Raw genomic sequence first — 27,757 nt, forward strand, 5'->3', positions numbered from 1 at the left:
GAAGTGTTGGAGGATGAGGACTGGGTTTGGAAAGTGGTCATGGGAGAGGTAGTGAATAAGGATGAGGAGTTCGCTGTGGCACACATTGTGGCAAAGAAAGCCATACTGTTGATTGCAATTAAAATCTCCACGGGAAAACCAACTTGGCCTAAGTCACTTTTTGAGACTGATTCCTTTGTTGAAGTTGAAACTGTCCACACCATTGAAGAGTTAAGTATATCATCTACCATGTCCCACTAGGAGTATAACAATCTTCTCCACATGGTTTAACAACTCCAAACTCAAGTCTTGTACATCTAATTCTACTATGGCCCATATAGGTATAGCTTTGCCTCTTTATCCACTTCATTGTGGGTTCTTGATTATGGTGCCTCCTATATGACATGTATTTGTAGTCCTAATTTATTTCAATCCTTGTGCCCACTACTTTACACTCTGAGGTTACTCTCCCTGATGGTTCAGTTACACTGATTTTTGGTTGCAATATTCTCTCATTTCCTTCTATGCCCCTTTCCTCCATCTTATATGTCTAAATTTTTGTTGATCTTGGTATATTTCAGTAAATCAACTGAATCTCATAACTTTTTTTTTGTGACCTTCTTTCCTTTCTCATTGTGTTATTGAAGATCTCCAGATGAAGAGGAGGATTGGTGTAGAGCATGAGAACAGCAGCTTGTACTATTTCGATGGCAGTGGTGATGATAGATCTAGTTCTTGTCATACTGCTTCCTCAATTTCTGCTCATACTGTTTCTCATGATCGGTGGCACGCTTATTTCCATTTCATCAAAAACTGCAAGATGTTTTTCCCACGATCAAATCTGTTTCTTGTTTTGAGTGTTCCGCATGTTAGTTGGGAAAGCATGCTAAGAATTAAATCTAGATTTATCCCTTCAAAAACAACATAGTTCTGTCTACAATTGAGTCTTGAAGTAAATCATTTTTTTTCTTATTCATTCATATATTTTGGGACTGTGTAGAGTTAAGAATTTGACTTGTAATCAATATGTTGTTTCCCAAATGATTTTTCGCATATGATCTGGATTTGTTTGTCAAAACACAGGTTAGAATTTTTTAATGTATTTACTCCATTCTTCTAGGAATTAAAAACTCAGTCGGCATTAGTATTCAAAATTTTCGATTTGATAATGCACTTAAATATGTTCAAAATGAGCTCTAGTCTTTTTGCTTGGTCAAAGAGATTATTCATCGAACACTGCAGATACATACATCATAATGGAGTAGCAAAAAAGAGAAAATAGAAATTTACTTGACATAGCACGTCTCTACTCCTTGATATAATAAAAATGTTTTGGACAAATGTTCTTCCAGCATGTTTTCTTCTACAGGGACAAATTCTTTTCTCCATCATGCTAGAAACATCCATATACTTGTGCCTTGTGCCTTTGGGTGCACATGCTTTATTCATGTTCCATATACTTGTCAGGGCAAGTTTCCTCCTCATGTTGTTATATGTGTCTTTGTCAGGTATTTGAGAATTCAGAGAGGTTATAGATGTTATTGTCCCATACTCGCAATAAATATGTTAGTGTAGATGTCACCTTTTTTGAGGGAGCACCTTGTTTCTCTATTGCAAGGTCCTCCTTTGATGAATTAATTGAGTCCATCAATGATTTATGGTCCCCTCTTATGTGTTGATCCTCCTATTTTAACCATTATCCCTCTCCAAAATCTTGTGTTCCTCTTCCAAATCTAGCAATTACAAGCCCAAAGAAACAATTGAGGGTTTATAAATAACAAAAATCGAGCACGAACATCTCTACCACCATGCAACTACCTCTTCTATCCACCATTATTTTGACCTTGGTTTTTGAAGATCAATCCCAGTGTGACTTGGATTTGTACATTGCTCACCGGAAAGGTACTCGAACACCTACTCAACAGTCCTTAGCTGCTTATCTTTATGTTTTAGTTCTTACCTTCCTAGTCCTATATTATTTTGCCTTCTTTCTCTCCTCTATGTTGAAGCACATGCTAAACCTGGTGAAAGCATGCAATAGATGTAGAAATGGATGCCTTGACCACTCAAGGGGACAAAGGATTTGGTAGATCTTCCTCCTAGGAAGGAATTGTTAGGTGTTGTAGGGCCTACACCATGAAATATCTTCCTGAAAACTTTATTGAATGACTTAAGGCTCAAATGGTTGCCAAGGGATACACCCAAACATATGGTATTGATTATTTTTTAAGACCTTTTCTCTCGTTGCTCGACTAAATTATTTTCATGTATTGATCTAGTTAATTTTGATAGGCTCTTCAACCAAATGTGAAGAAAGCCTTCTTATATGGAGATTTGCAAAAAGAATTACATATGGAGCAACTTGCTTAGAGGGAGGATGATAAAGTTTGTAGGTTGCATTAAGGCCATATATGGTCTCAAGCCGTCTCCTTCATCCTGGCTTGACAAATATAGTATGGTAGTCTCTACATTTGGACTTATTCGATGCTTCTCTAAACAAATTTGAGGATGAAGAATTAGCGCACAAACTATACCTGCTCCTAGTCCAATGGAACCCTTTTTTAGAAAGAGATGCAACAATTGAGGAATTTTGAAGTTAACACGAGACTTGGTACCTAATTCTATTAAGTATCATTCTTATTAGGAATTTCAATTGAAAAAAAAAAATGCATTTTGAAATAGACTATGTTTACGATTCTATTTATTTTGGGTTGGTCTTCGTTTGCAAAAAGGAGACAGGTCTGGTACTTCTATAGGTTTATGTTGATGATATCATCATCACTGGGAGTGACCAATACGAGAGTGCAGATGTTAAGCAGTTGCTTTAAGCTAAATTTCAAATCAATAACTTGGGTACTTTGCGTTACTTTCTTGGTATTAAGACTCTACAATGTTGGGAAGGGTCGAATCTATCTTAATGAAAATATACCTTGAACTTGCTAAGCGAGACCTGCTTGTTGGGAGCTAAACCAGTCATACTCCTATGGACCCTAACAAGAAGTTGTCTGGGGATATTAGACCAAACTCTTAAGACAAACGTCGATATAGACAGCTAGTTGGCAAGTTGATCTACTATATCACTAAACTTGCATATCTTTTCTAATGGGGGTGGTGAGTCAGTTTATTGAAAATCCCATATAACCACATAATTATGCTATTTGTAAGATTTTGCAATATCTCAAGGGCTCTCCCGACTTGATATATAAATGTGGATTGCGCTAGCTCTATTGATGACCAAAGGTGTATTACTATATATTTGTGGCAGGTAGTTGTTAGGTTACTACAACTCTATTTAAAAGCTTAAGCAGTTAGGTTGTGGGCTAACAATGCATATCAAGCTTTAACACACCCCCACACAAGCAGCCTAATTGCACATGGAGAGAGAAACACACAATAATAACACCTATTATAGGAAACAATATTTTTTTTATAGGTAAAATGGATGACCTACATCAATGATAGTTTTCTCCCTATATTTATAATATATGTCAAGTACAATGCTAATGACCATAATACCATCACTAAACCACACTGACTAACATAACTCTTAACACATACCAATAATTCTAAATGACCAAATAACCATTAACACTCCCCCACAAGTTGAAGCATACATATCATATGCTCCTAGCTTGTTACAAATGAATTTGCACAAGCACCTCCCAAGGCTTTAGTGAACAAATCAGCAAGCTAAAAAGCAAACTTCACATGAGTGGTTGTAATGAGCTTCTATACAAGTTTTTCCCAAGAAAATTGGTAATCAACTTCAATAAGCTTTGTCCACTCATGGAAAACAAGGTTGGAGGCAATATGAATAGAAACTCAATTATCACGCATCAACTCCATAGATTGAAAATGCGGAACCTAGTTCTTTCAATATGCTCTTTAATCAACCAAACAAGTTTACGTGTAGTGTAAGCCATAGCCCTATACCAAGACTCAGCACTTGAGCCAACCACTACTATTTGTTTCTTTTCCAAGAAATCAAATTACCACCAATAAAGATACAATACCCAAATGTGGATCTTTGGTCAAAAGGTGACTAGGTCCAATCTACATCTATATATCTTTGAAATGAGTGTGACACCGATCCTAATATCAGAGACCTCTCCTTGGTGCACCTTTGAGATATCTCAAAAAGCGAATTACTGCATCCCAATACTTGTTCATGGGAGAATCAAGAAATTGATTCACAACACTTGTTGTGAAAGATATATCTAGTCAAGTGACTATGAGATAATTCAACTTTCCAACAAGTCTCTAGTACCATCCTGAGTTAGGCAACAAATCACCCATATCTGAAACTTACTATTAGGATCCATGAGTGTATCAATAGGTTTGGATCCCAATAGCCCAATCTAATCTAAAAGACCAATAACATACTTCCTCTATGACAAGATGGTTCCTATACGAGATCTCGATACTTCTATAACCACGAAGTATGTCAATGGTCCCAAGCCCTTGGTCTAAAGCTTTGCATGAAAAGCTTTAGGTCTTGGATACCTTGATCATTATCACTAGTTATCACAATGTTATCTACATACACAATAAGCAAAATCTTTTCAAATAAGAGTATGATGGTAAAATACAGAATCTATTGCACGCTGTTGAAGGCCGAACTCAAGAACTACAATTTAGCAAAACCATACTCTAAAAGGTTGTTTTAATCCATATAATGATTTCTTTAGCCAACACATTGAGACTAAGTCCCCCAGAGCAAAAAACCCAAGTGGTTGCTCCATATAGACCTCCTAAAGATCACCATGTAGCAATTGGAAAGCATTTTTTACATCTAGAGGCCAATGACTAATAATGGCTAAGGAGACGAACAAATGTACTGAGGCAAGTTTGGCGACCGGAGCGAATGTGTCTGAATAAGCCAAACCGTACACCTAAGTATATCCCTTAGCAACAAGGTGAGCCTTCAAATGAGCCATGGAACCAGCCGAATTAGCTTTCACATTGTACACCCAACGACGACTGGCAATAGACTTACCAAGAGAAAAAGGTACCAAATCTCAAGTATCATTATCATGTAGCGCATGCATCTCTTCAACCATTGTAGTCTTCCACCCAGAATGGGATAGGGCTTCAATAATAGATTTTGGGAGGGCAAAAGAAGATATAGTACTAGCAAAGCAATAATATGAGGGTGACAAGAAATCATAACAAACAAAATTAAAGATTGGATGTTGGATACAAGTGCATTTACCTTTCTAAACAGCAATAGGATGATCAACATTACATGAAATATGATCTTATAAAGGAAATAGAGGTGCAGAAGTAGAAGTTGGAGGAGGCTCTCCTCCCTTGAGTCACCATTTGTATACCTTCAAACTGGGATGATCCAAGCGAAAAGAAAGACTCAAACTGGATGAAGATGTAGGAGGATTGACTAGGTCGGGATTTGGAAGGCAAGGCAAAGGAAGGGACTCATCAAGGTCAAGAAAACTCAATGAATTAGAGTAGTACGGTGAACACTCAAAAAAGGTGACATTGGCAAAGATAGAGCCGATTAAAGTGGGGCTATAACATTGATATCCCTTTTGAGTAAAGGAATAGCCCAGAAAAATGCATTTGATAGCACAAGGATCCAACTTATTCGTTCCTTGAGTTAACTAATGTAAAAAGGATGCACAGTCAAATATACAAGAAGGTAGGGAGAACAAAGAGCATCGGGGAAACTAAATATGGGATTTTACCACCAAGGATAGAGGATGGCATTTTGTTAATGAGGGAGCAAGTTGTGAGCATGACATCACTCCCAAAAACTTTAAAGACATTCAATTACAATAAGGTACGAGTGACATAAAAAATATGTTTGTTTTTCCCACTTTGCAACTCCATTTTGTTATGGAGTGTGGGTACAAAAGGACTAATGGATCATAATAGAATTAGTCATATAGTTAGTAAATTGGGCATTGAAGTTCTCCACAACATTATCACTACGAAGCATCCCGATGGCATATCAAACTAAGTCTATATTTGAGAACAAAAGGCACAGAAGATATTAAACAATTTAGGACGATATTTCATTAAATACAACCAAGTAATCCTAGAGTAGTCATTGACAAATGTAACAACGTAATGAAACCCAAACTTTGACTTGAAATGACTGGGACACCAAACATTAGAATGGATAAGCATGAAGGACTAACTGCCCATTTGTTGACCCAAGAAATAAAGTGAACACGATGATGTCTTCCCAATTGACAAGACTCACACTCAAGATTAGACACAAAACTCAAGGAAGGAACTAGCTATTTTATCTTGTCCAAGGACGGATGACCAAGGAGACAATGGATTTGAAGTCGTGTAGTGTGGCTGTGCAGCCAATGGGAGGATAGAGCAACTCAAAGTATTAAAACCCATGACCCTCATGTACTGTGCCAATTATCTTCCTCAGCTTCAGATCCCGAATAACGACAAAATTGGGAAAGAAGGTTACAAAACAATTTAGTGACTTTGTAAGATTGATTACTAATTGACATGAGGTTGAAAGGGCTTTAGGAGTGTATAAAACAAAAGAAAGGGAGATGGAAGGAGTAGGATTTATAGTTCCTATCCCCTTAACTAATAGTGGATCCTAGCGTTATAAAAGGCAAAGGCATAAGGCGAAGCATTTTACACCTGACGAGGTGAGGCGTAAGCCTTGAGGTGTTAAGGCATAAGCCTTTTGGGAATATAATTTTTTATTATAATATCAAAATTAATATGAAGTTTATTAAAATAGGTGATAAATTTTATTGTCTGAATTTTAAAACTAAAGAATGGTATAAGAAAAAAAATTATTAAATCTAAAATACATTAACTAGCCATATGCCCAGGGCATGGCTATAATCAAAGAGCCATGTGGCATTCACACCAAGTAGAAATAAAACAAGGACACAAATAAGGGTGGGGATCAGGTCATCTATACTTTGTAGACTACTACACTAAGAGGGAGACCACTCGACGAGAGATGAAGACTCGAGTTTACATAAGAGAGAGAAACTGTTGAGACGCGAGACGAGACATTGACTCGAAGACACCAATTGGCCCGTCAGAGAGAGAGAAGATCTGGCAAGAGAGATGATGGTGTTGGAGGAGTATTGTGGGAGAAAGATTAGACACAACTTCGTTGAGGGTGTTGCTTCATCAAGGGGGATGCTTTGTCGAGTGGCTTCCATTATCGAGGAGGCCCAAGAGGGACTAGATCTTGCACGAATGAAGGGTGTTTGTGCCCTAATCTGTCTTTTCATTATTCTTTAAAACTTTTCTTATATTTAAAAAAACAGGTTGATGGGGGGAATTCAATATGCGTACGCCTTGAACTCTGAGGCGTGAAAGGCGCAATTTTTTGGCTGAGGTGTACGCCTAGCTGCAGAAGGCGTACTCATTTGGGGAGTTACACATTTTAAAATACGCCTTGGGGCATTTTTGCCTAAATACACATTAAGGCGTGCCTTGAGAACGCCTTTTAAAACACTGGTGGGTCCATTAGCAAGGGCAACTTGAGGTAGGTTTTTAGGATACTAGAGGGTAGAAAAGAAGTTGGTTTCACCTGTCATATGGTTAGTGGCAGCAGAATTAATAACCCAAGGACTAGCGCGAGAGATACCAGATGACATACAAATTGTAGGATTACCTTTCTAGGCAAAAATGCAATGTGATAAGATGCTTGTTGGGACGATTGATCTTGTAGAAACCTTGAATACTCCTTCTCTGATATATTACAGTATGCCACTCACTTAAACAGGCGACTGATGAGGGAACCATACTTTTGGGATTTGCAAACTCCATCCCAACACTCAAAAACTTGGACCAATGATGACAAGATTAATTTCCGGAACAATCGAAGGAGTCATAACTAAACCAAGAGATCAGCACAACATGAACAGGTCACAAATAAATCAGCACAATGCTGCAACAGCACCAAGAAACTTAGACACAGCCCCAAGAAACCAACATACAGCATTGGAACAATCACAGAAACCACAAACAAGGTGACCCACCATGTACAAGTCACAACTAAACCAGCATAAGGTTTCCACAGCCCCCCAAAAAAGAACTTACACACAGTGCTCCAAGAAACCAGAAAACAGCCTCCAAGAAAAAAACTTCCACAGCCCCCCAGAAAAAACACATAATCCTATTCTCATTAATACTGAACACACATAATAAACTACTAACTGAACCCAAAAATTCCTTATCCTTAATCCCCTTAATTATTCTCCAACAAGGATCTACCCAAGGTCTTGCTTTCTTGTCCTACATCAATATGTTTTTAATCAAGATGCAATTTATATTGCTAGCAATCCAGTATTTCATGAGAGGGCAAAGCACATTAAAGTTGATTGTCATTTTGTGAGAGATGCTGTCTTGACAAAGGTCGTGAGGACTCCCTTCGTAAAATTTGCGGATCAGTTAGGCGACGTTTTCACCTCCAACTTGAAGAGGGGGGGGGGGGTGGCTGTTAGAAGAGAATATGTTATTTTGGTAATTAGGTTGTTTGAGTGGGGTGTTTTTCTCGGTATGTCTATTTTTATTATTAATAATATTCAGAAGGCAGACTTGGAGCTTTACATAAGGCTCTAGGAAACCACCGCCTCATTTATTTTCTCTTGCTTTCTTCTTCTTTTCTTCTGTTTTTCTCTTCTTCTCTACTCCATCTTTAACTTTGCAACAAACCTCTCCAAATGCCTTAATCTTGCTCATACATGATCTCTTGACATTCCTCATCAATTACACTTACGGGTATTCTCCACTTTTTTTGAACAAGCTATGTTGCCACCATGGTCTTAAATTTCCACAAAATTGTCGAAACTCCCGTCGAAAATTTTTGATTTCCATTGCCCTCGAAATCGAAATGGGAGTCGATTTCCGTCTTGCATAATTTGCATCAAAATCTCAACGAATCATCTGAAATTTATTGAAATCTTGAAATTTTTGCGAAACTTGTCGAAATTTTAACTATACGATGAAATTTTGTCAGAATTCAAATGAGAAATTTAGGAGTGAAGTGAAATTTCTATCTTTATTTATTTTATCAAAACAAAAGATTATTGCAAGTGCTTTTGAAATTATATGAAAAAATAAACTTACAGTAACATTTTATTTAACCATTCATGTCTAAATTATCATTATTTGTATAATAAATAATATTTAAATGATTTATGAATTTCATTTGTATTAACTAAATGTTTATTGTACATTATCTTACAAATATGTTTGATACACATACTATTTTACAACTTTTTCACCTCATACAAAACATAGATGTATTTAATTTGTAATATATTAGTCCTAAAACTTATATTATTATGTTTGTTAACCATTTCTAAAGTTTCACAAAGAATTCCATGCTTTACTAATTAATACTAATTTTCATTATTTTTTCAAATTGAAATCAAAATTTCCGTACTTTTGGAGCTTCAAAATTTGAGTCGAAATCGAAATTTAAGACCTTGGACTTGCCACCTATGCTTATGAAATAAATACCATTTAAAAATATATGGGTACCAACATGAACTTCAATTGAGTAATAGGAAGTTAGGAACCAATATTTTTTACAAAGATAAATCTAAAACCATTTTTAGATACACTTGAAAAAGAAAGAATGTTTTTGGAATAAATAAACAATCTTTTAGTTATAAAACAAATACAAATGGTAGCATAAAATAAGTCTCAAATTTCCCATTCCAAAGCTGACCTCTCCTTTTCCCAACCTTTACTTCCCTTAGTTCACATAATGAATTACACATGTAAGAACTAGCACCTCAATCCAGTACTCAAGCAAAAGCAGAAATAATCAAAAGGTAAGTCTCAATCATGAACTAGGAGTATAAGATATACTTGAAAGACTTTCCTTTAAAGTTGCAAGTGCTTTTTTATAGTTCCTTTCCTAGCATCCATCGTTACCACAATGAAAGTGTTTCCCTTATAAGCCCATGATCTCCCTACACATCTGATGTGGGACCCTGACATGCTCTCTTATTCAATGTCTGGCGGCTTCATTAGAGTGCACATACCTTTGTGTAGGATCCACCCACATGGCGGTCTTGGCCAAACACCAGTGAGGTTTTCTCCACTTTGGCCCATTGGCTCATAGCTTTTTCCTTTAAAAGATACCTCACATAGTTGGAAACTAAATCAACCTTACAAGCTCAAGATCTCCCTAGTACACATCCAATGTGAGACTATGCCACTAGGCCTTAAAGGTAGACAGCCATTAATTACTAGGGAAAATCTTTTTCCTTTCTTCATACTTCCCTCTATTGGGGTCAAAAGTTTCGAAAAGGTGCAATCCAAGTCTCTCCTACAAAGAATGATTTACACAATGATTGCAAGTTCAAATAGCCAGATAACCCATCATTCTAGTGCATCTCAACTGCTCTATATAGTTCTCATGTTTAACCTATGCTCATGGAAATATGATCCATGTGGTATCCTAGCCTTAAAAGGTTCTTAGATGCATCAAACCTAGTTGTGCGACTTTGTTCATCATACAACTCTTGTAGATCAACAAATGAGCTCTCCACGATATCATGTTGCTTTTTGCGCTCATTGGTGTGTGATGCTATGATATGGAATCTCGCCCCTAGGTCATCAATTTTTCACTTCCCCAAAGTGGAACTTTCTTCTTTAGCACTCTTTTTATTGGGTATACAACCACTAAGGGCATAGACAATCTTTTCGAAACTCAAAACAATTTTAAAATTTCTATGGAAATTCAGTCTAGATAAATGGTTGGAGTCAAGTGTCTAGATAAGGTAAAGGATGGGAGATGGAAATTGTTGGTATTTTGAAGAACTAAGTTGTAAGGTGATGCAGGAGCATCTGAGAGGCCTAATAAAGCTGGCCAGGACAGCTAAGGTCCTTTAATCTTAGTTTTATAGTAACTTCAATTTTGTCAAGGACCGTGCTGGAGTAGAATTCCTTACTTTTATTTTAGGGATCATGTGTTAGTCATGTGTTCATCATCAAGTATAATCATGTGGCTGTCACATGAGCCACTCTAAGTTGTCTTTATCAAATTAGGGTGGCATGCCAACATTAGTTTCACATACAAACTATCATATCCATTTGTAACAGAAGCCTACTAAGTTTTTGCTAGTATAACAGTAGGTATGAGCTCTTTTTGGTCTCTTGAAAATCTAAGAAGCCTTTATCTCTTATTAACTACAAATTAATGTATTTTCTCTTCATTTATAGAGCTAGCTTCGTCTTCCTATTTCTCTCTGCTTTCCTGGGCCATAAGGAGTCAAAAATGCTTTAACAACAACAAATCAAGCCCTAAGTCCCATTATGTGGGGTCGGCTACATAAATCCTTTTCCGCCATTTTACACAATCGTAGGCAATTTCCTCCGACAACTTGAGGTCCTTACTTTCTACCTCATTCCATGTTATTTTAGGTCTACCCTTACCCCTTCTACTGCCACTGCCAGTAACTAGCTCACTCCTCATCACCGGTTCACTATTTGGACTATGTTGCAGAGGCCCAAACAGCACCAAATTAATAAAATAAAAAATAGTTCAAATAATTGAGACAAATCAATAGATGTTATTGTGCTCATAATAATGGGGAAAACAGTATATACATCTTCAGTAAGAGCTTCACACCCTAAATACCTTTTAATGATCATCTATAGTGGTGGATCTAATAAGTTAAGTCTTGCATCTTTTCATTTCAAGGGGACTCTGAAAAAAAAAATTTCTATTTTATCCGATCTTGTCCACATAATCTGTCATTTCTGTTAGAAACTCAATCACACCAAATCTCCAGAACCCTAATACAGAATCATGAAATTATCAAAAGCATTCCCTATACTGGTACACAAATACATTCAAATAATCAAATGCATACCGACGGTTAAGCTGATGCTAACATAAATATATAACAATACAAAAATTATAGTTGGGAGTGTGAAAAACACACTAAGTCGAGTGAAAAAAATTGTCATACTAATTGCAGAATCTCTGTCATTGCAAAGATTGTGCAATTCATACAACCACCATGCATCTGTTATAAGGATCAAAGTAAGAAAGCTAAAACATTTTCCTGCAGCTACATAAATAAAAAAGAAAAGAACATGGTTTATACCTCCTCATAAGACCAATCATCGATTTGGCCGTTAACTTGACTGCTCCTTGGAGAACATGTTTCACCCTCTTCAGCAAGCATGTCCCATTTATCGCCCAATATAGCCAATTCTCTCCAGCCCTTTTGTCCACACATTATCTCATCCATTCTGGAAAATAAAATATAACACTACCTAGGGGCACAAAACAAGATGGAAATATTTGGGATCATGCAGTATGCCAATATAATTCAGTTTTTTGACTAGTTCTGAGAATTTTATCTGAGTTGCTGCTCTCCAATAGAAAGGCTTTAAGTAATGAGAACCAAAAAAATGAAAGGAGACAAGCGTCATGCAAGTAACTATGGCCAAAATTAACAACTATAACCATTATGTCAGTTATTAGCATGCACTCATTTTATTATTTAGAAATTTCCAACACCAAATTTATTTTTCTAGGCTGCATTTTTTACACATATATATGTAGCATATAATTGTTAAAATAAAACGTAAATATTATAACAGCACTATGTATAAGAATGGAAAATAAAATTTACTAAAATGTTTCATTCATGGGCATTAACCCAAATTTTAGGAGGGCATTGTGGTTTGTAAAATTCATGGCCTCCTTAGACATTCTCAAGCCAATTAGAACAATTAACTTACAGGTGAAAGAAACCTTTCCTGCTACCTTGCATGTGCCTGGACTATGATTACATTGTGGCATCCTCTGAAAAATGCTAAATGAACAAATGAAAATAAGATGAATAAAGTAACCTGAGGAAAGCTTTCTGAACTGAAGTGACTAAATCTCCAGCTAAATATGCTTCATGCTCGAGCATTTGTTGGTGAAGATACTTTGCACAGAACCTAGAAACTGCTTTACCTGAAAAACAAAGGACTTAAAAGGACAAACCATGGAGCTACAAGGATTATAGTCATAGCAACTAGTAACCTATACAAGAAGAATACATCTCATATGAGCTAGTGTTGCAGGTTGAAGCAGCTACACAGCAAGAATGACAAAGAAGTTTCAAAAGCAGCATACAGAATGTTTTCATGAAATAAGCTTTCCAATATCCTCAGATCTACTATTCCTTTCAAAGGGATCCCTAATCTTCTGGATAGATTCACGACTTCTCCCTCCAAATTTACAACACCCCCTCCCCCCCATCCACGGGCATGACGCGCACACACACACACACACACACAAACACAAAAAATGACTCCGTCTCTCCACAGAAAATCACTAATATAATATTCCAACTAAAACTTTGTTAGCGTCTCTAAATCTTCTAAACCATAACTTTGTTAGCGTCTCTAAATCTTCTAAAGCCCGGTCCCACCTTCTTCCTCAAAGTACACACCAACATCTAATCAATCAACTCGTCATCAAGCCTACTCATGGAAAATCCCTCTAGATCTTCTCTAAGCTATCTGCCACCAGTGTTGGAATTGTGAATAAAGACATAGTATAGGTATAAAGCTAGAAATATGTTCATATATATATATACAAAGAATTGTATTAGAAGAGGAGAGAAAATACAACAAAAGAAAAACAGCATGTCTTCCAAACCTTGGGAGATACTGCCTGTTCTATCTCAATCGTTGAATCTCACAATCGCTTAGCTTTAGACGATGACACAATAGGACATATAGGTAGTCCCAATTCTGTGCTCCATCGGTTATCTTCAAAAGTTTTGTCTGCCTTTCAACAATTACAACAAACAACAACAACAACAAAACCAAGCCTTAAGTCCCACTAGGTGGGGTCGGTTATATGAATCATTTTCCGTTAATTTATGTGATCATGGACCATTTCTTTTGACAGATTCAGGGCTATTAAATCCTTACTCACTATCTTTTTCCAAGTTATTTTAGGTTTACCCCTACTCATTTTACTAACCCCCCCCCCCCAATAACTAACTCAATCTTCCTCACTATCCCATTATGTGGCCTACGTTGCAAGTGCAATACCATTTGAGTCGTCCCTCCCTTATCTTATCTTCTATAGGAGCTACACCTAACTTACCAAGAATATGTTCATTCCTTAATTTATCTTTCAATGTTATACCACTCATCCATCAAAGCATTCTCATCTCGGCAACTTTTACTTTTTGGATATTTTGTTTCTTCGTCGCCCAACATTCTGATCCATATAGCATAGCTAGTCATATTTCCCTTTTAAATTTAAGGGTATTCTACGATCATAAAGCACACTTGAAACACTTATCCATTTTACCCAACCTGCTTTAAGTCTATGCCTTGCATCATCTTCAACTTCTCCTTCAGCTTGCATAATAGATCCAAGGTATCGAAATCTACAAGTGTTATTTATTTCTTCATCATCAAATTTAACTTTGTCTATAATATTCCTCCTACCATTACTGAAATTACATTTCATATATTCTGTCTTATTTCTACTTATCCTAAAGCCTCTAGACTCCAAAGCTTCTCTCCATAATGCTAACCCAGCCTCTACTTTGTCCCTAGTTTCATCAATTAATACAATATCATCTGCAAACAACATACACCACGGAACCTCATTTTGAATACTCTTAGTCAGTTGGTCCATTACTAAAGCAAAAAGATAAGGGCTCAAAACAGATCCTTGATGTACACCTATGGTGATTGGAAATTCTCAGTCTATCCATCTATAGTCCTTACACTAGTCATTATTCCATCGTACATATCATTAATGACTTCAGTATACCTACTACATACACCCTTTTTTTTTTTAAAACCCACCATAGAAGTATAGAACTTCCATAGGTATCCTATCATATGCTTTCTATAGGTCAATAAATACCATATGCAGGTCCCTCTTCTTTTTCCTAAACTTTTCCATTAATCTTCTTAAAAGATACATAACTTCTGTGGTAGATCTCCCAAGCATAAAAGTATAAAACCAAATTGATTTTTTGAGACCTTCGATTCTAACCTTAATCTATGTTCAACTACACCTTCCCATAATTTCATCGTATGACTCATAAGTTTAATTCCATGATAATTATTATAATTTTGAATATCTCCTTTATTTTTGTAAATAGGCATTAAAGTGCTTTCCCATCATTCATCTGGCATTTTTACAATTTTTATAATTGTATTAAATAAATTAGTACCATATAATTCCATTATCACCTAAGCATTTCCAAACTTCAATTGGGATGTTATCTGGTCCTATAGCTTTCCCATTTTTCATCTTCTTTAGTGGAAACTTAACTTCGTTAACTCCAATTTTGCGAATAAATCTCATATTTTTAGTCTTTTCCTCATTTTTCAAATCTAAGTTTAAGCACTATGCCTTTCAACAATTCCTAAAATTATATTGCAAATTTCCAATATTAACAGCCAATTTCCTCTCATGACCATGGTTATTATTGCAGCATGGCACAACTTTTGAGCATAAAACAACTGTATTTTTATTATGGTGTTTGAAACATCAGAAGGGTGCTATGCCAAACCTCAAGGTCACTGGTTTAAGTCCTAGAAACTATTTATGAATTTCATTTGTATTAACTAATTCACTAAATATGTTTAATGTACATTTTCTTACAAATATATTTGATGCACATATTATATTACAACTTCTCCACCTCATACACAACATAGATGTATTTACTTGTAATATATTAGTCATAAAACTTACATTCTTATGTCTATTAATCATTTCTAAACTACTCATTTCCATTATTTTTCCAAATCGAAATTGACATTGAAATCAAAATTCCCGTCGAAATTTCCGTACTTTTGGAGCTTCGAAATTTTAGTCGAAATCGAAATTTAAGACCTTCGTCCTACTAAAAGCATAGAATCATCAACAAAAATTCCAGAATTTCTTGGAACAAGACCTTCCTTGACCGCCACTTTCCCTCCGATCCTTTCAGTACTCTTGCTTCTTACTAATGAAGAATGAGAACCATCTTGCCTAATTCTGCTTAGGAAATAAGCATTGCAGGACAGGGTTTGTACCTGGATTCTGCAAGACAACATATCTGTTAAGTCCTTTGGCTGTCTACACCCATTAATGAGAGAAAAATGGGTTTGAAATGTAGACTGCTCTCGAACTCCCTCAATTTGCGCTCCAACTTCTGTTAGGTACTGCTCCAACTGAGAATTTTCTTCTATTACATCTTCTCATAAGTGTGCTCTTTTCAATCCTTTACTCCCAAACGCAGAGTCTTGGTCTTTAAAAATACCAGCAAAAGGATCCTCTTGGTTCTTATTTGAAAACAGAACAACTAGAATGTTTGTTTCAGCTCGTTGGGCTCTATCAGCATTTTTCAAACAATGGGCCTGTTTAAAAGAATGGCCCAACTGAGAATGATCCGTCCGAGATGGAAACCTCCTTTGTTTCCAAAAAATAGCCCGAATCCTTTTTACCAAGACTATGGGCCTATTCAATTAATTGGCCCAACTTGGTTAAACAAGAAGCTCCGCCTTTTTCAATTAACTGGCCTAGGTCCAAAACAAAAATCAAACATCCCGACAAAAAATTCTTTGCCTCATCTTCTCCAAGCACAACCCTAGCCACCATTGCTACCTTTGCAGCTTTTTCCAAAACCTTAGATGCCCCGACTCTGTGGACATTCTCCGATTGATCAGAATTTTTGGCAACAAAACTGCAAGTTCCTTCAATTGCAACTCACCCCAACACTCCAAACAAATTGTGTCTTTCCTATACTCCACACTCTGCTTCCATGTTTGGACGCGACTTCGACAACCATCGCCTTTGCCTCTCTTTCCTTCCGACAGCACTTGACTCCACAATCTAGGAGCTAAAGGGCTTGCTTCACCTTCACCTTAGATTCATGACAGAATTCCCCAGCTATCTCGCAGAATCTTTGCCATCCTTCACATTTAGCGCCGCCAAGGATGAATATGGAATACTGCTCATCTTTCCACCCCAGTCCTAACTCTAGGAATTTTCCCACCTTAGTCCATTGAATTGACAGAAAGTATTGTATGTTTCCAAGAAAAACCCTTGACAGGAAGTATTGTATGTTTCCAAGAAAAACCCGTCAAAAACCCTTTTCCAACCAACCAAAAATTGATAGGGCATCAGTAAACCAATTTACAGCCTCTTTGGAGAATCGTACCCATCTACTATAAGAAATGTTGTTCTCAACAACAAACAAGGGGCTTTCCCCACTATATCGATTCTCAGATAAAAGGTCTTCCCTTTAATCTGAATCAAACGATTTTTCATCATCTACTTCTTTCGAAGCCATATCTTAGTGCATGATAGAGAAAGAGAACCATCTTTCTTTCATTACCTTCTCATGTATTTGGTTACATGTCCTTCATATATTGATTAACTCTTGGTGTTGATAACATGGATCCTCGTGCTCTCAAGTGTGTTTTCTTGGGATATTCCCATTTATGGTCCTACCTTCTACCTTGTGTCATTTCTATGTCTCAATAGACATGACTTTTGTTGAGTCTACTCAATACTACTTTTGAGTTCCAAAGATCTTGATTTGCATATGCACAATATCCACAAGGTAGTTGGGAGTTGAGACTCCTCCCAAAGTACTATGGCTGGCTCTTTTGTCTATTGATCCTATTTCTAATGGCACAAATCTTTCTATTGCTATTCGAAAAATAAAAATAGATGAACCCAACATCCTATCTGCCTCTTTGCACATTGCCTCCTTCTAATTACTAGTCTGCATCTAAAGCTTGTTTCAGTCTAGATGGAGAGATACACACCATGCAGGCTAATGATGTTTGGGGAGCTTAAGGAACTTTTTAAGATAAGTACACCATTGTCATAGGCTGTATATTGTTATGGTGCGTTTGTTTTGTAGTCTAACTGTCTAAGTATGGTATGCTCATAGACTTGGCTAAACTCTCATAACCTATGATGAGACCAAAGTAAGAGATTGGACAGGCCAAGAATCGATCATTATTCCATGCACAAGGGCTAGAGCTGGCCAACGAAATCAAAGGCACAACAATAATAATATTAATTTCACTCGCACCTTTATGCTATCCCTAAAATATGGTAGGTAGGCCAAAGACATGACAAGATAATTGTCATAGCTAGTTTGGTCCAATTCTTTTCAGTCTGGTCCAATCCTATAAAACTTGTCTTGTGAAACAAATGTACCCTAAAAGTAAACCCAAATGGTTCAATTGCCAATTGAAGCAAGATTACCACATAAAGCCTAACCTGGTCTATGGCTTGGATGATCTAAATATGTCTACCCTATAGCAAAGTTGTTTACCAACATTTTTTCATCCATTGTTACCCAAAGATGGATGTTAATAATGTTTTCTGACATGGTTCTTTTTAGGAGGTTCACATGGAGCAACCTTTGGTTTGTTGCTAAGGCAAAATCAAAGCTAAAAGGCATTAGATGGCTTGAAGCAATTCCCCAGAGCATGGTTTGGTAGATTTAGTGTGATGGTAATTGATTTTGATATTTGGACTTTGGAGATGTAAGGTAGACTAAAATTTGTATTCTATTGTCATACTAAGGTAGATGGAATTTGGGTAAGTGCTTATGTGGATGATATCGCAAGGCATATAACATTTAAAGTGATTCCTACAAACGAAGTTCCAAACTAAAGATATAGGACCATTGAAATACTTTTGATGAGGAATAAAGGTATACATATCTCATTGGGGGGTCTTGTCACAGAGGAAATGTTCTCTCGATTATTGGATGATATAGGTTTGTTGGGATCCAAACATGCTGCACACCCATGAATCCTAATAGTAAACCAATCCTGGACAAGGATAAATTTTTGGCTGCTCCAAGATTATCCTAGAGACTTGTTGGGAAGTTAAATTATCCAACAATCACCAAGCCATTTTTTTGTAATAAATTTTTTTTAAAATAATAAGAGAAGATGTATTAAGGTAAAGAATGTACAATCAAATCGAGCATAATAAATTCTCAAAAATTAAAATAAAAAAAAAATTAAAAATTAAAATTAAAGTAGAACAAAAAACAAAATAAAAACTGCTACGATTCAGCCAAGAACTCCCCTCTTTAAACCCTTCCCATCATAGTTAACCAAACACTTCAAATTAGCAAACTCCCTCGAACCCTTCTTCAACTTGGATTTGCCACTATCAAGCCTAACTTCATTACCTCCTTGATCAAACAACATGAGGCCCAAGTCATCCCATAACCACTGAGTTTTAATGTCCTTCCTAAGAATTTTGTCTTGAACAAGAGTAGGCAAAATTCCATCCTTAACCTTTTTATTATCTTTGGTGACCCCATCTTCAAACATATTAACGTTCTAAACCTTCTAAAGGAGGAGGCCACATGTAAGATAGATCCCTGAGATGATCAATAGAAAAATCAATATCCACACTGTTCCTGAATATGTTCCAAAAATACACCTTTTTCGCATCCAAAATCACTTACAACCATGCTGTCCTCATCCAAAACATCGCCCATCTCTTACTTTACTTAATTTTGCCCTCTAACTAATTGGCTCTTCCACTGTACTTAAAACACCTTTGGAATCCCTCTACATAATTATATGTGCCTTCTCACTAGATAATTCACGCGTATCTTCATATAAAGTTTCCCCCCTTAAACCCATCTGCATTTCCTTACGACAAGCGTACACCTTATCACTCCTCGAAATATCCTAATAAAGTCCCTTTCCATCTCGATTTCCCACTAAACCAAAAACGAAATCCTCAATTTCAAACTCACAAGAAGTAGACTACCCCCTTACATTCTTGGAGCTCCCCCTAATGTTATTATCCTCCAGCTAAAGAGAAGCATCATAACTATCAAGCCTTCCTCCTTCTGGCACCTGCATTTTACTTTTATAGGAGCATCCCTCATTACGACCATCAAAGATGTTTTTCAAAGAAGATCACAATATAGGAGCACTTGAATGTCATTAAAAGATGGACGTTGCTCAACTTGTTGCTACTCTGAAGGGCGATGAACCCCCGTATTCTCCCAAATCGTGGGCGAAGAGGCTCCCCTACGTTCAGGGGGGCTGTAGAGACTTTTGGGTCATCCCATTTAAGTGGCCTATTTTATGCTTCTGTAGAAGCTTCCTCACCACTCAAGCCCATTTTTAAATCAAAAACTGCTTTTGGTCCTCCTTAACCAATAAGCCCATCAAAGAGTTTAAAAGACTCTCATTATTTTCAAACAATCAGCCCAAATCAATGTTAATTGACAATAAGCTAGTCCCAACCCACTATAGTTTCATCATCCCATCTTCCACACAAGAAACCCTAGCTACCTCTGATTTCAACTGCTCAGCCGACAATGTTGTCTTCAATGCTGTCAATTGTTGTTGAGTAGTTAACTAAATGAACTCCTCTTTTGGCCTTCCCCACAACAAGCACAAACCATCGCCCGCATATTCTTAGACATCAATCAACCTCAACTATCGCCTATGCTTCTAGGAACAAATTGTCTCCATGAGTGATTTCCATATATCTTGCTATCTGCTCCATTCACGCTTGACTGACAAGAACTCTTGAGAGCAATGAAGGCATCCAAAAATCAAGATCACCCCTCCCTTTCAACCCTTTAGGAACAAAAATAGAATACTTCTTACCCTCCTCCATCCATGTCCTTATTCCAAAATTTCCCAACCCTGGTCGCTTGAATTCCCATATGATAATCAATATAAGCCACTAGGAATCCATGAAATCCGTTGCCCAACCTACTAGCAAGAGCCAAGAACCCCTAAGAAAACCATGAAGCTGCTCCTCAAGAAATTTGTACCCATCGATTGCACTTACAATTCTTCTCAAAAACAAACAAAACTCCAACCTTCCCTACATCATCCAACCTCAGAGCGAAGGACTTCCCTTTGATTTGGATAAAGCATACCCCCACCATTACACATAACTAGTAAGATGATATCATACAAAAGAGAGAAAAGTGATGAAAAGACGATTGCATAAGAGAGAACCATCTCGAGAGATAACTGTGAGAGAAACAAAAATTAACTCATTTTATTCTTGTTTAATCAGCTCTTTTAGGCCGAATATTTCATTTACAACTATTGTTGTCAGTATATTCCCAAATTCTCACCAAACTAGTTAGGGATGTCCTTGAGATATCTCAAAGGTGCACCCAGATGAGGCCTTTTGTATTAAGATGAGGGTCATACTTTTGTTGAAGGATACAATGGGTTAGGTTTTGACCAAAGATCGATATTGTGTTTTTGTTCATGACAACTTAGTGTCTTGGGAGAGTAAGAAGCAAACTCTAGCTGCATGGCCAAGTGCAGAGGAAGAAACATATGAAGTCTAATTATCAACTAGCTGATTTTGTTTACTAGTTCATTAGGGGAAAGTTGGGGCTAAATTCATTTGTAAGCAGCTGGAAGCATATTATATGTGCCTTAGCTTCCAGGGAATGTTGCAGGGATATTGTGTGAGGGCATTGTGATCTTTTTTATGTACATGAGGTATATAGTATATTATTCATGCAGTGAGAGGCTTAAATGCTTTATCATTAGTCAGTTATACAATTACAAGAAACACTTGTCTCTTTGCTTTCTTCTCTCTTATAATCTTCAACAAAGAGCATTTTTGGCTAAAACTTAGGCCAAACCTCAATTAAAAGTGCCAAGTAACCAATAATACCCTATGTCTTCAACAACATTGTAATCTCCTCTTTTTTCCATTAGGTTCTCCTTACTTGACAAATCCATTAATTTTGATTACCAGATTATGTTCATGTTTGGCAAGGTGTTAGACCCATGATTACCTTGACATTGCCAAGGCACACAATGTTGTCAACTCATGTGCCAAGGCAATAGCATGAGATGGCCTATGATAGGTTATCTTGACATTCCGTGAATTGAAAATCTATGTTGCTAAGGGGGATGCTAAGTTGCCTACAAGACATGGTCAAAGATGGACATGGTGGGGACCATGGTCTTTGACAAGGTCGCTATAGTGGCCAGTCTTAGTTGACATAGTCGGACGGTTAACTTGATATAAGTCAAGTGCCTCATTGACATATGGTGCATGCTTGTTGTGGGATAAGTCATAGTTAATGGAAAACCATGCATGACACAAGGTGTTGACCCGTAGGCTGTGTGTATTGTCAATTCAAAGGCTGTAGTATTGACATGTTGACTAGGCTAGGTGGTTACTTGGCAGTTTTCCTCGTAGGGGCTGACATGAAGGATTGTCTGAAAGGATAACTTGTGGGTTAACATATGGCAATGTTTAGCCACATATTTGTAGTCATAGTTAGTTATGCCTTGTTTGCAAATATTGGTTGTCTAGCATGACCTAAGCAGTAGAGGATTTGAGGTTGTCAACTACATACCCTAGACACTCGAGAGTGCCAACCAAGGTCTTAAATTTCTACTTCAACTCAAATTAAAAGTACGGAAATTTAGACAGGAATTTTGATTGCAATGTCAATTTCGATTTCGAAAAATAATGGAAATCAGTAGTAAAGCATGGAATTCTTTTATGGAGCCTTAGAAATGATTAATAAACATAATAATGTAAGTTTTAGGGCTAATATATTACAAGTAAATACATCTATGCCGTGTATGAGGTGGAGAAGTAGTAATATAATATGTGCATCAAACATATTTGTAAGCATATTTAGTGAATCAATTAATACAAATGAAATTAAAAAAGCATTTAAATATTATTTATTATAGAAATAATGATAATTTAGACATGAATGGTCAAATAAAATGTTGTTGCAGGTTTATTTTTTCAAGTAATTTCAAAAGCACTTGTAATAATCTTTAGTTTCAATAAAAATAAATAAACTAATTTAAGAGAGAAATTTCACTTCACTCCTTAATCTCTCATTGAATTTTGAGGAAATTTCATTGCATGGTTCAAATTTTTACAAGTTTCGCTAAAATTTCAAGATTTCGATAACTTTTGGATGATTCGTTGAGATTTTGATGGAAATTATGTAAGACAGAAATCAACTGCCATTTTGATTTCAAGGGTCACAGAACCCGAAAAATTTTGACCGAAATTTCGACAATTTTTTAGAAATTTAAGACCATGGTGTCAACTGTATTAATATGACATGTAGGTGGCATGGGACACTCAAGGGAATTCTTGCATGGTGTTCCTACACAGGTAATGATTGTGTGATCCTCGACTTTGAATAAAAAAATAAGGTTGGGTCTGTTGGGAGGTGTTGCTCCTGTAAATTGTTGCCTTGTGTATGTCATTTGTTGCTCGTGTATGTCATACTTCTTTACACAAACTAGCAGGATTAACCAAAAAATTTAGATTGTATGTCATTGGCTTAACCAAGTCAGACTTGGTGCCATCACAGTGTCAAGGTGTGCATTGAGAACTTAAGGCCTGTCACACAAGGCATTCTTGGCTGCTGTCCATCTCATGCACATTTCAACAAGCTTAATCATTCCAATGTTATCATGCTTTTTTCTCAACAGTCCCAACAAAGGAAATGGCTTGATCAATTGGGTTAATGTTGAGGGATTTCAACACAATGCATAATCCATGACAAAGTTCCCTAATATACTGAAAAATAGGTTGTTCATCTTCAGCAAAAGAACAAGGAGCAAATTTTTGAAACTAAAGCGTGTTCATGTTGAAATATCTATTATGTTAAACCTAGTACGTCTTAGCTACTTTATGAGCAACTAGATCAAACTAGACCATTGTCACCATTTACTTTTAACAGGCCAGTATGTTGGTAGGATTGGGGAAGATTGGATTTGGTTGGGCAAGATGAGCCCAGTTTTTCAAGTAACGAAATTCAGTCTGGGTAAAGTGAGGGGCTTGTTTTGTGTAAAAAACAAGAATAATGGATTGGGATAATTGAAAATAACAATGTAAATGCAGCATCAAAGATGACGGCAGCAGTGAGAATTTCAGGCAGTGCGCAAAGGCGCTGTGATGATAGGATGGAAGCAAGATTTTGGTGCTAGGCTGATCTAAGGGTCTGGTTTCAATTTTTGTGAGGGGCAAACATAACAGTAGTGAAACAAAAATCAATCGGAGATGGTGGCAGCAGTGGTCGTGGCACAAGGTGAGTTAAGTTCAAACACAAATCCTATGATTTTTGAAGTCGAAACTTATGACAACCCTATCAAATACAGCATTGCAATTGAGATAAAATTACAAATTTTACCAAATAAAAAGACAGTTAGATCAAACTTGAGTCTAATACCACTTGAAGCAAGACCAACAACTAGCACAAAATAATTGTAATTCAGCTCTTCACAAAACTAGCACATAGGGGGCCTTTTATAGGCTTCCAATGCTTTGCAAATGAGAAAATTACATTTAAAAGCCTGAATGAACTAAAATACAAATTTCCTACATAAAAATATCCTAAAATCTTAATGATATGATCCCAACAAAAATATCCTAAATAAATAAAAACGAAAATAAGATTAGTTCCTCATGCCAACTGTATCACTGAGGGATACTATCCAAAAAAAAACTGTACCACCAAGGAAGTATACCCTGTAAATCTAAAATGTATTATATAAACACTATGCATGGAACCTCCAGGCTACAGGAGAGTACAAATTGAACAAACAAAATTAATAGCTATTTATTTCTGCAATAGCACGTTATATAACCTTGTCAGCTGTGGTATTTTGAAAATCATTAACCAAAAAAAAAATTTTGGAACTTTTATGATGATAATTTTAGGTGATGGTCAACCATGAAAAAGTAGTTAAGTGTAAAATAAAAATAGTCATTCAAACAAGCGAACCCAGGGGCTTGATAACCCATGAAAGCTAACTGCCCTTCCATGTCACCAAGTGGTAAGACCAAGCCAACCACACAACCAATAGGGCAATGACTTTTGGAATGGTAAAGAAGTGCATGTTGAACAATATGTGAATCAGCCAAAGAAAAGGGTATGCAGAAAGATTAGTCAACTAAAAGAACCTCATAATTAACTAGTAAAAGGATTTAGATTTTGCAAAATGCAAAAGAAGCACAAAACTAAAAGTATGAGCACAACTAGCTAAATAACGAGGAAAATGTAAAAGATTACAATAAAATCAGAAAATCATAAAAAGCATACTACCTCCATGGCCATCATAAACGCCGAAAAAAGATGTGGAACAGTCCAAATCTGGATAAGCTGCATGCTATAGAACACCTCAAGTAAGTTTAACATATGGTAGGCTTATAGTTAAATACCGAAGGCTACAAACATACTACAAAAATTCCCCATGTCATTAACTAAGATAGATTTGCATGCAGAGGAAGAGGGTGATCTTTGACCTATTCACAGGTGTTACGCCAAATCTAAAGGTCAAATGCCGAAGTCCTTGAAAAAGTCCCCAAATATGGAGGTAAAGTTGCATACTGTAGTGAGTTTTGCTTTTTTCAGATAGAGGAAATTGGAAAAAATTTTGGTATAAATACAAATGCATTAAAGGACTAATGCCAGCGTCATGGATACTAGCACAAGCTCATTTGACTTAGGAAAATCACACAAGGGAAAGAGAGGATAGCTTTCTTATTGAATAACCATCAAAATCTGAATGGCAATTCAGTTATCGCACTTAGACTTCCTTTTATACGATAAAAACCAAGTAGTGATTCAGTTATTATCTACCCGGTGTTAAACCCAAATCTAAAGGTCACATGCTCAAGTCCTTGAAACAGCCTCTCCAAATAAGGAGGTAAAGCTGCATACTGTAGTGATTTTTTTTTGCATTTTTCAGAAAAAGAGGAAATTGGTAAACATTTTGGTATAAATACGAATGCATGGAAGGACTAATGCCAGTGTCATGGATACTAGCACAGCCCATTTGACATAGGAAAATCACACAAGGGAAAGAAAGTGGATAGATTTCTTATTAAATAATCTAAATCTAAATAGCAATTCAGTTATGGTACTTAGATTTCCTTTTATACCATAAAAACCAAGTAGTGATTCAATTAGAGCCCTTATCTACCCTTTCATATCATTAAAATCCTGGTTAAAATCAAATCGTCACCCTTAAAAACAACAAAATCTCAAGCATCTCATAACTTATAGAAAAGAACCGAAAATTACATAAAATCCCTTTAAAAATTATGTTACAGTCAAGTAAACAGTGTGTGCTACAGTTTTTTGAAAAGTACTCACATGAAGGTAGTGCAAACAGTTACATGACCTTTTGTTGGACTTCTACTCCTACATAAATTCTCCCCTGGTTGCAAGAGAAGCAAGTCATCCTTGAGTTTTGCTTCTGCCTCAAATGATCTATTCAAATCTCAAATGGTGCTTCCTACCATTCTTTCTAAATGTTTTACTCCTTTGCCTAGATGCTTTCTTAAGAACTCTAACACATACGAGTTTTCTTATTGAAAAATTAACACTCATCTACAAACTTCATATGGCCGTCTTCTAAGAGTTAGGTCAGCAGACTCTGCACTAACGTTGCTTTCTTATGATTTTTTTGGCAGCAATTGACATGCTACAACATCTTCCTTCTTTCCAAATTTGAACATATGCTTGTTCTTTCAACGAGGTGCATCATTGAATGCCTTATCATGTGAAAAATCCTCCACAGAATCATCTACATGTATGGGTAGAAATTTGCTACTGTGCAGTCTCCTCTTTGCAGACTTTTATTGAAGACGTGGCATTTCAACAAATCAAATAGACTGATTTCCACCAATATGGCAGGAAGTTTCATGAAATACTTGGTGCATGCACCTGTGTTTGAATGAATACTAGAGTATCAAGGTAGACACCAAACATTGATGGAGTCCCAGCATTTGAGATTTCTTTTTGTTTTTTTTTTTTATAATCAAAGAATTGTATTAGGAAAAGAATATACAACAAATAAAGGAAACTAAAACAAGGAGAATGAGTAATTCTCCTTTTAAAAAAAAAATACCAGCTACAAGATCACAGAAAAAAATAATAATAATAATAACTCAATGAAGCAGAGCCAACCATTCCAGACATAAGTCTTCCTGAGAAACATGACAAAAGAAACCACTTGGCGACATCACAAGATAAACCACTCTACTCCAAAGCAAATTGTTAGTAGTACCCATATTTTTGAAGATTCTAGCATTTCTCCAGCCAAACACACCAGAAAATAGCCATACCAGTTCCCCACAACTAAGCTTTACTATCCTTTCCCTTGCCAAACCCCCAAACATAATAATACAAAGAGCCTTCAATGTGGACGGACAAACCCAGTTTTCCCCAAAATACCAAATAATTCATTCCAAATGGCCAAAGTGAAGGGCAATGAAGAAACAAATGTGCGCAAGTCTCCCCACTCCTTAAACAAAAGACACAAACATCAAGGGAAAGAACCTTTAGTAGTTCTTCTCTCATGAAGCAAGTCATTGGTATTGATTTTTTCAAGTATCGCAGTCCAAATAAAAGCTTCTATTTTTTAGGGACTTTTAGGGCCTCTTTAGTTGTAGAAAATAGTTTTTATCTTCCATTTAAGTTTTCCAAAAAATTTCATAAAGTCAGCCAATTTTTCAGTTTTACAAAATTTGTATTAAAAAAAAAAAAAAGGTTGTTGGCACTATTTGCTTGTGGAAACAGTTTTATTTTCCATTTCTAATTTTTCAAATAGCAACAAAAAAGCTATCTTCTTTTCCGATCTGCTAAATTTATATAGGAAAGTTGGAAATTTTCTTTTATTGCTTTCTATATTTTTTATTTCTTAACCTATGTTTACGTGCATGGAATTCGGATCTTGGATTTGGAGTTGTATCTATTTACACAAAATATTGTACAAAATTGTATTTTCTTCTAAATCTACAAAATTCCAA

The 27,757-nt window shown here is 36.3% G+C and overlaps 1 protein-coding gene across 3 annotated transcripts in view; it reads right to left on the minus strand.

Moving 5' to 3' along the window:
- Positions 1–27,757, minus strand: part of LOC131157817 (probable protein phosphatase 2C 60) — a 96,944-nt gene that overhangs the window by 45,788 nt on the left and 23,399 nt on the right. For all 3 annotated transcript variants that reach the window (XM_058112216.1, XM_058112217.1, XM_058112215.1), the window contains exons 3-5: positions 25,047–25,110; positions 12,817–12,925; positions 12,063–12,210 (exon numbers count right to left, since the gene is read on the minus strand). In XM_058112216.1, the coding sequence (XP_057968199.1) occupies positions 12,063–12,210; positions 12,817–12,925; positions 25,047–25,110 (321 nt within the window). The remainder of the gene's footprint in view (positions 1–12,062; positions 12,211–12,816; positions 12,926–25,046; positions 25,111–27,757) is intronic.

The sequence above is a fragment of the Malania oleifera genome, chromosome 6 (genome assembly GCF_029873635.1).
Source record: "Malania oleifera isolate guangnan ecotype guangnan chromosome 6, ASM2987363v1, whole genome shotgun sequence".
Classification (NCBI taxonomy): Eukaryota; Viridiplantae; Streptophyta; class Magnoliopsida; order Santalales; family Ximeniaceae; genus Malania; species Malania oleifera.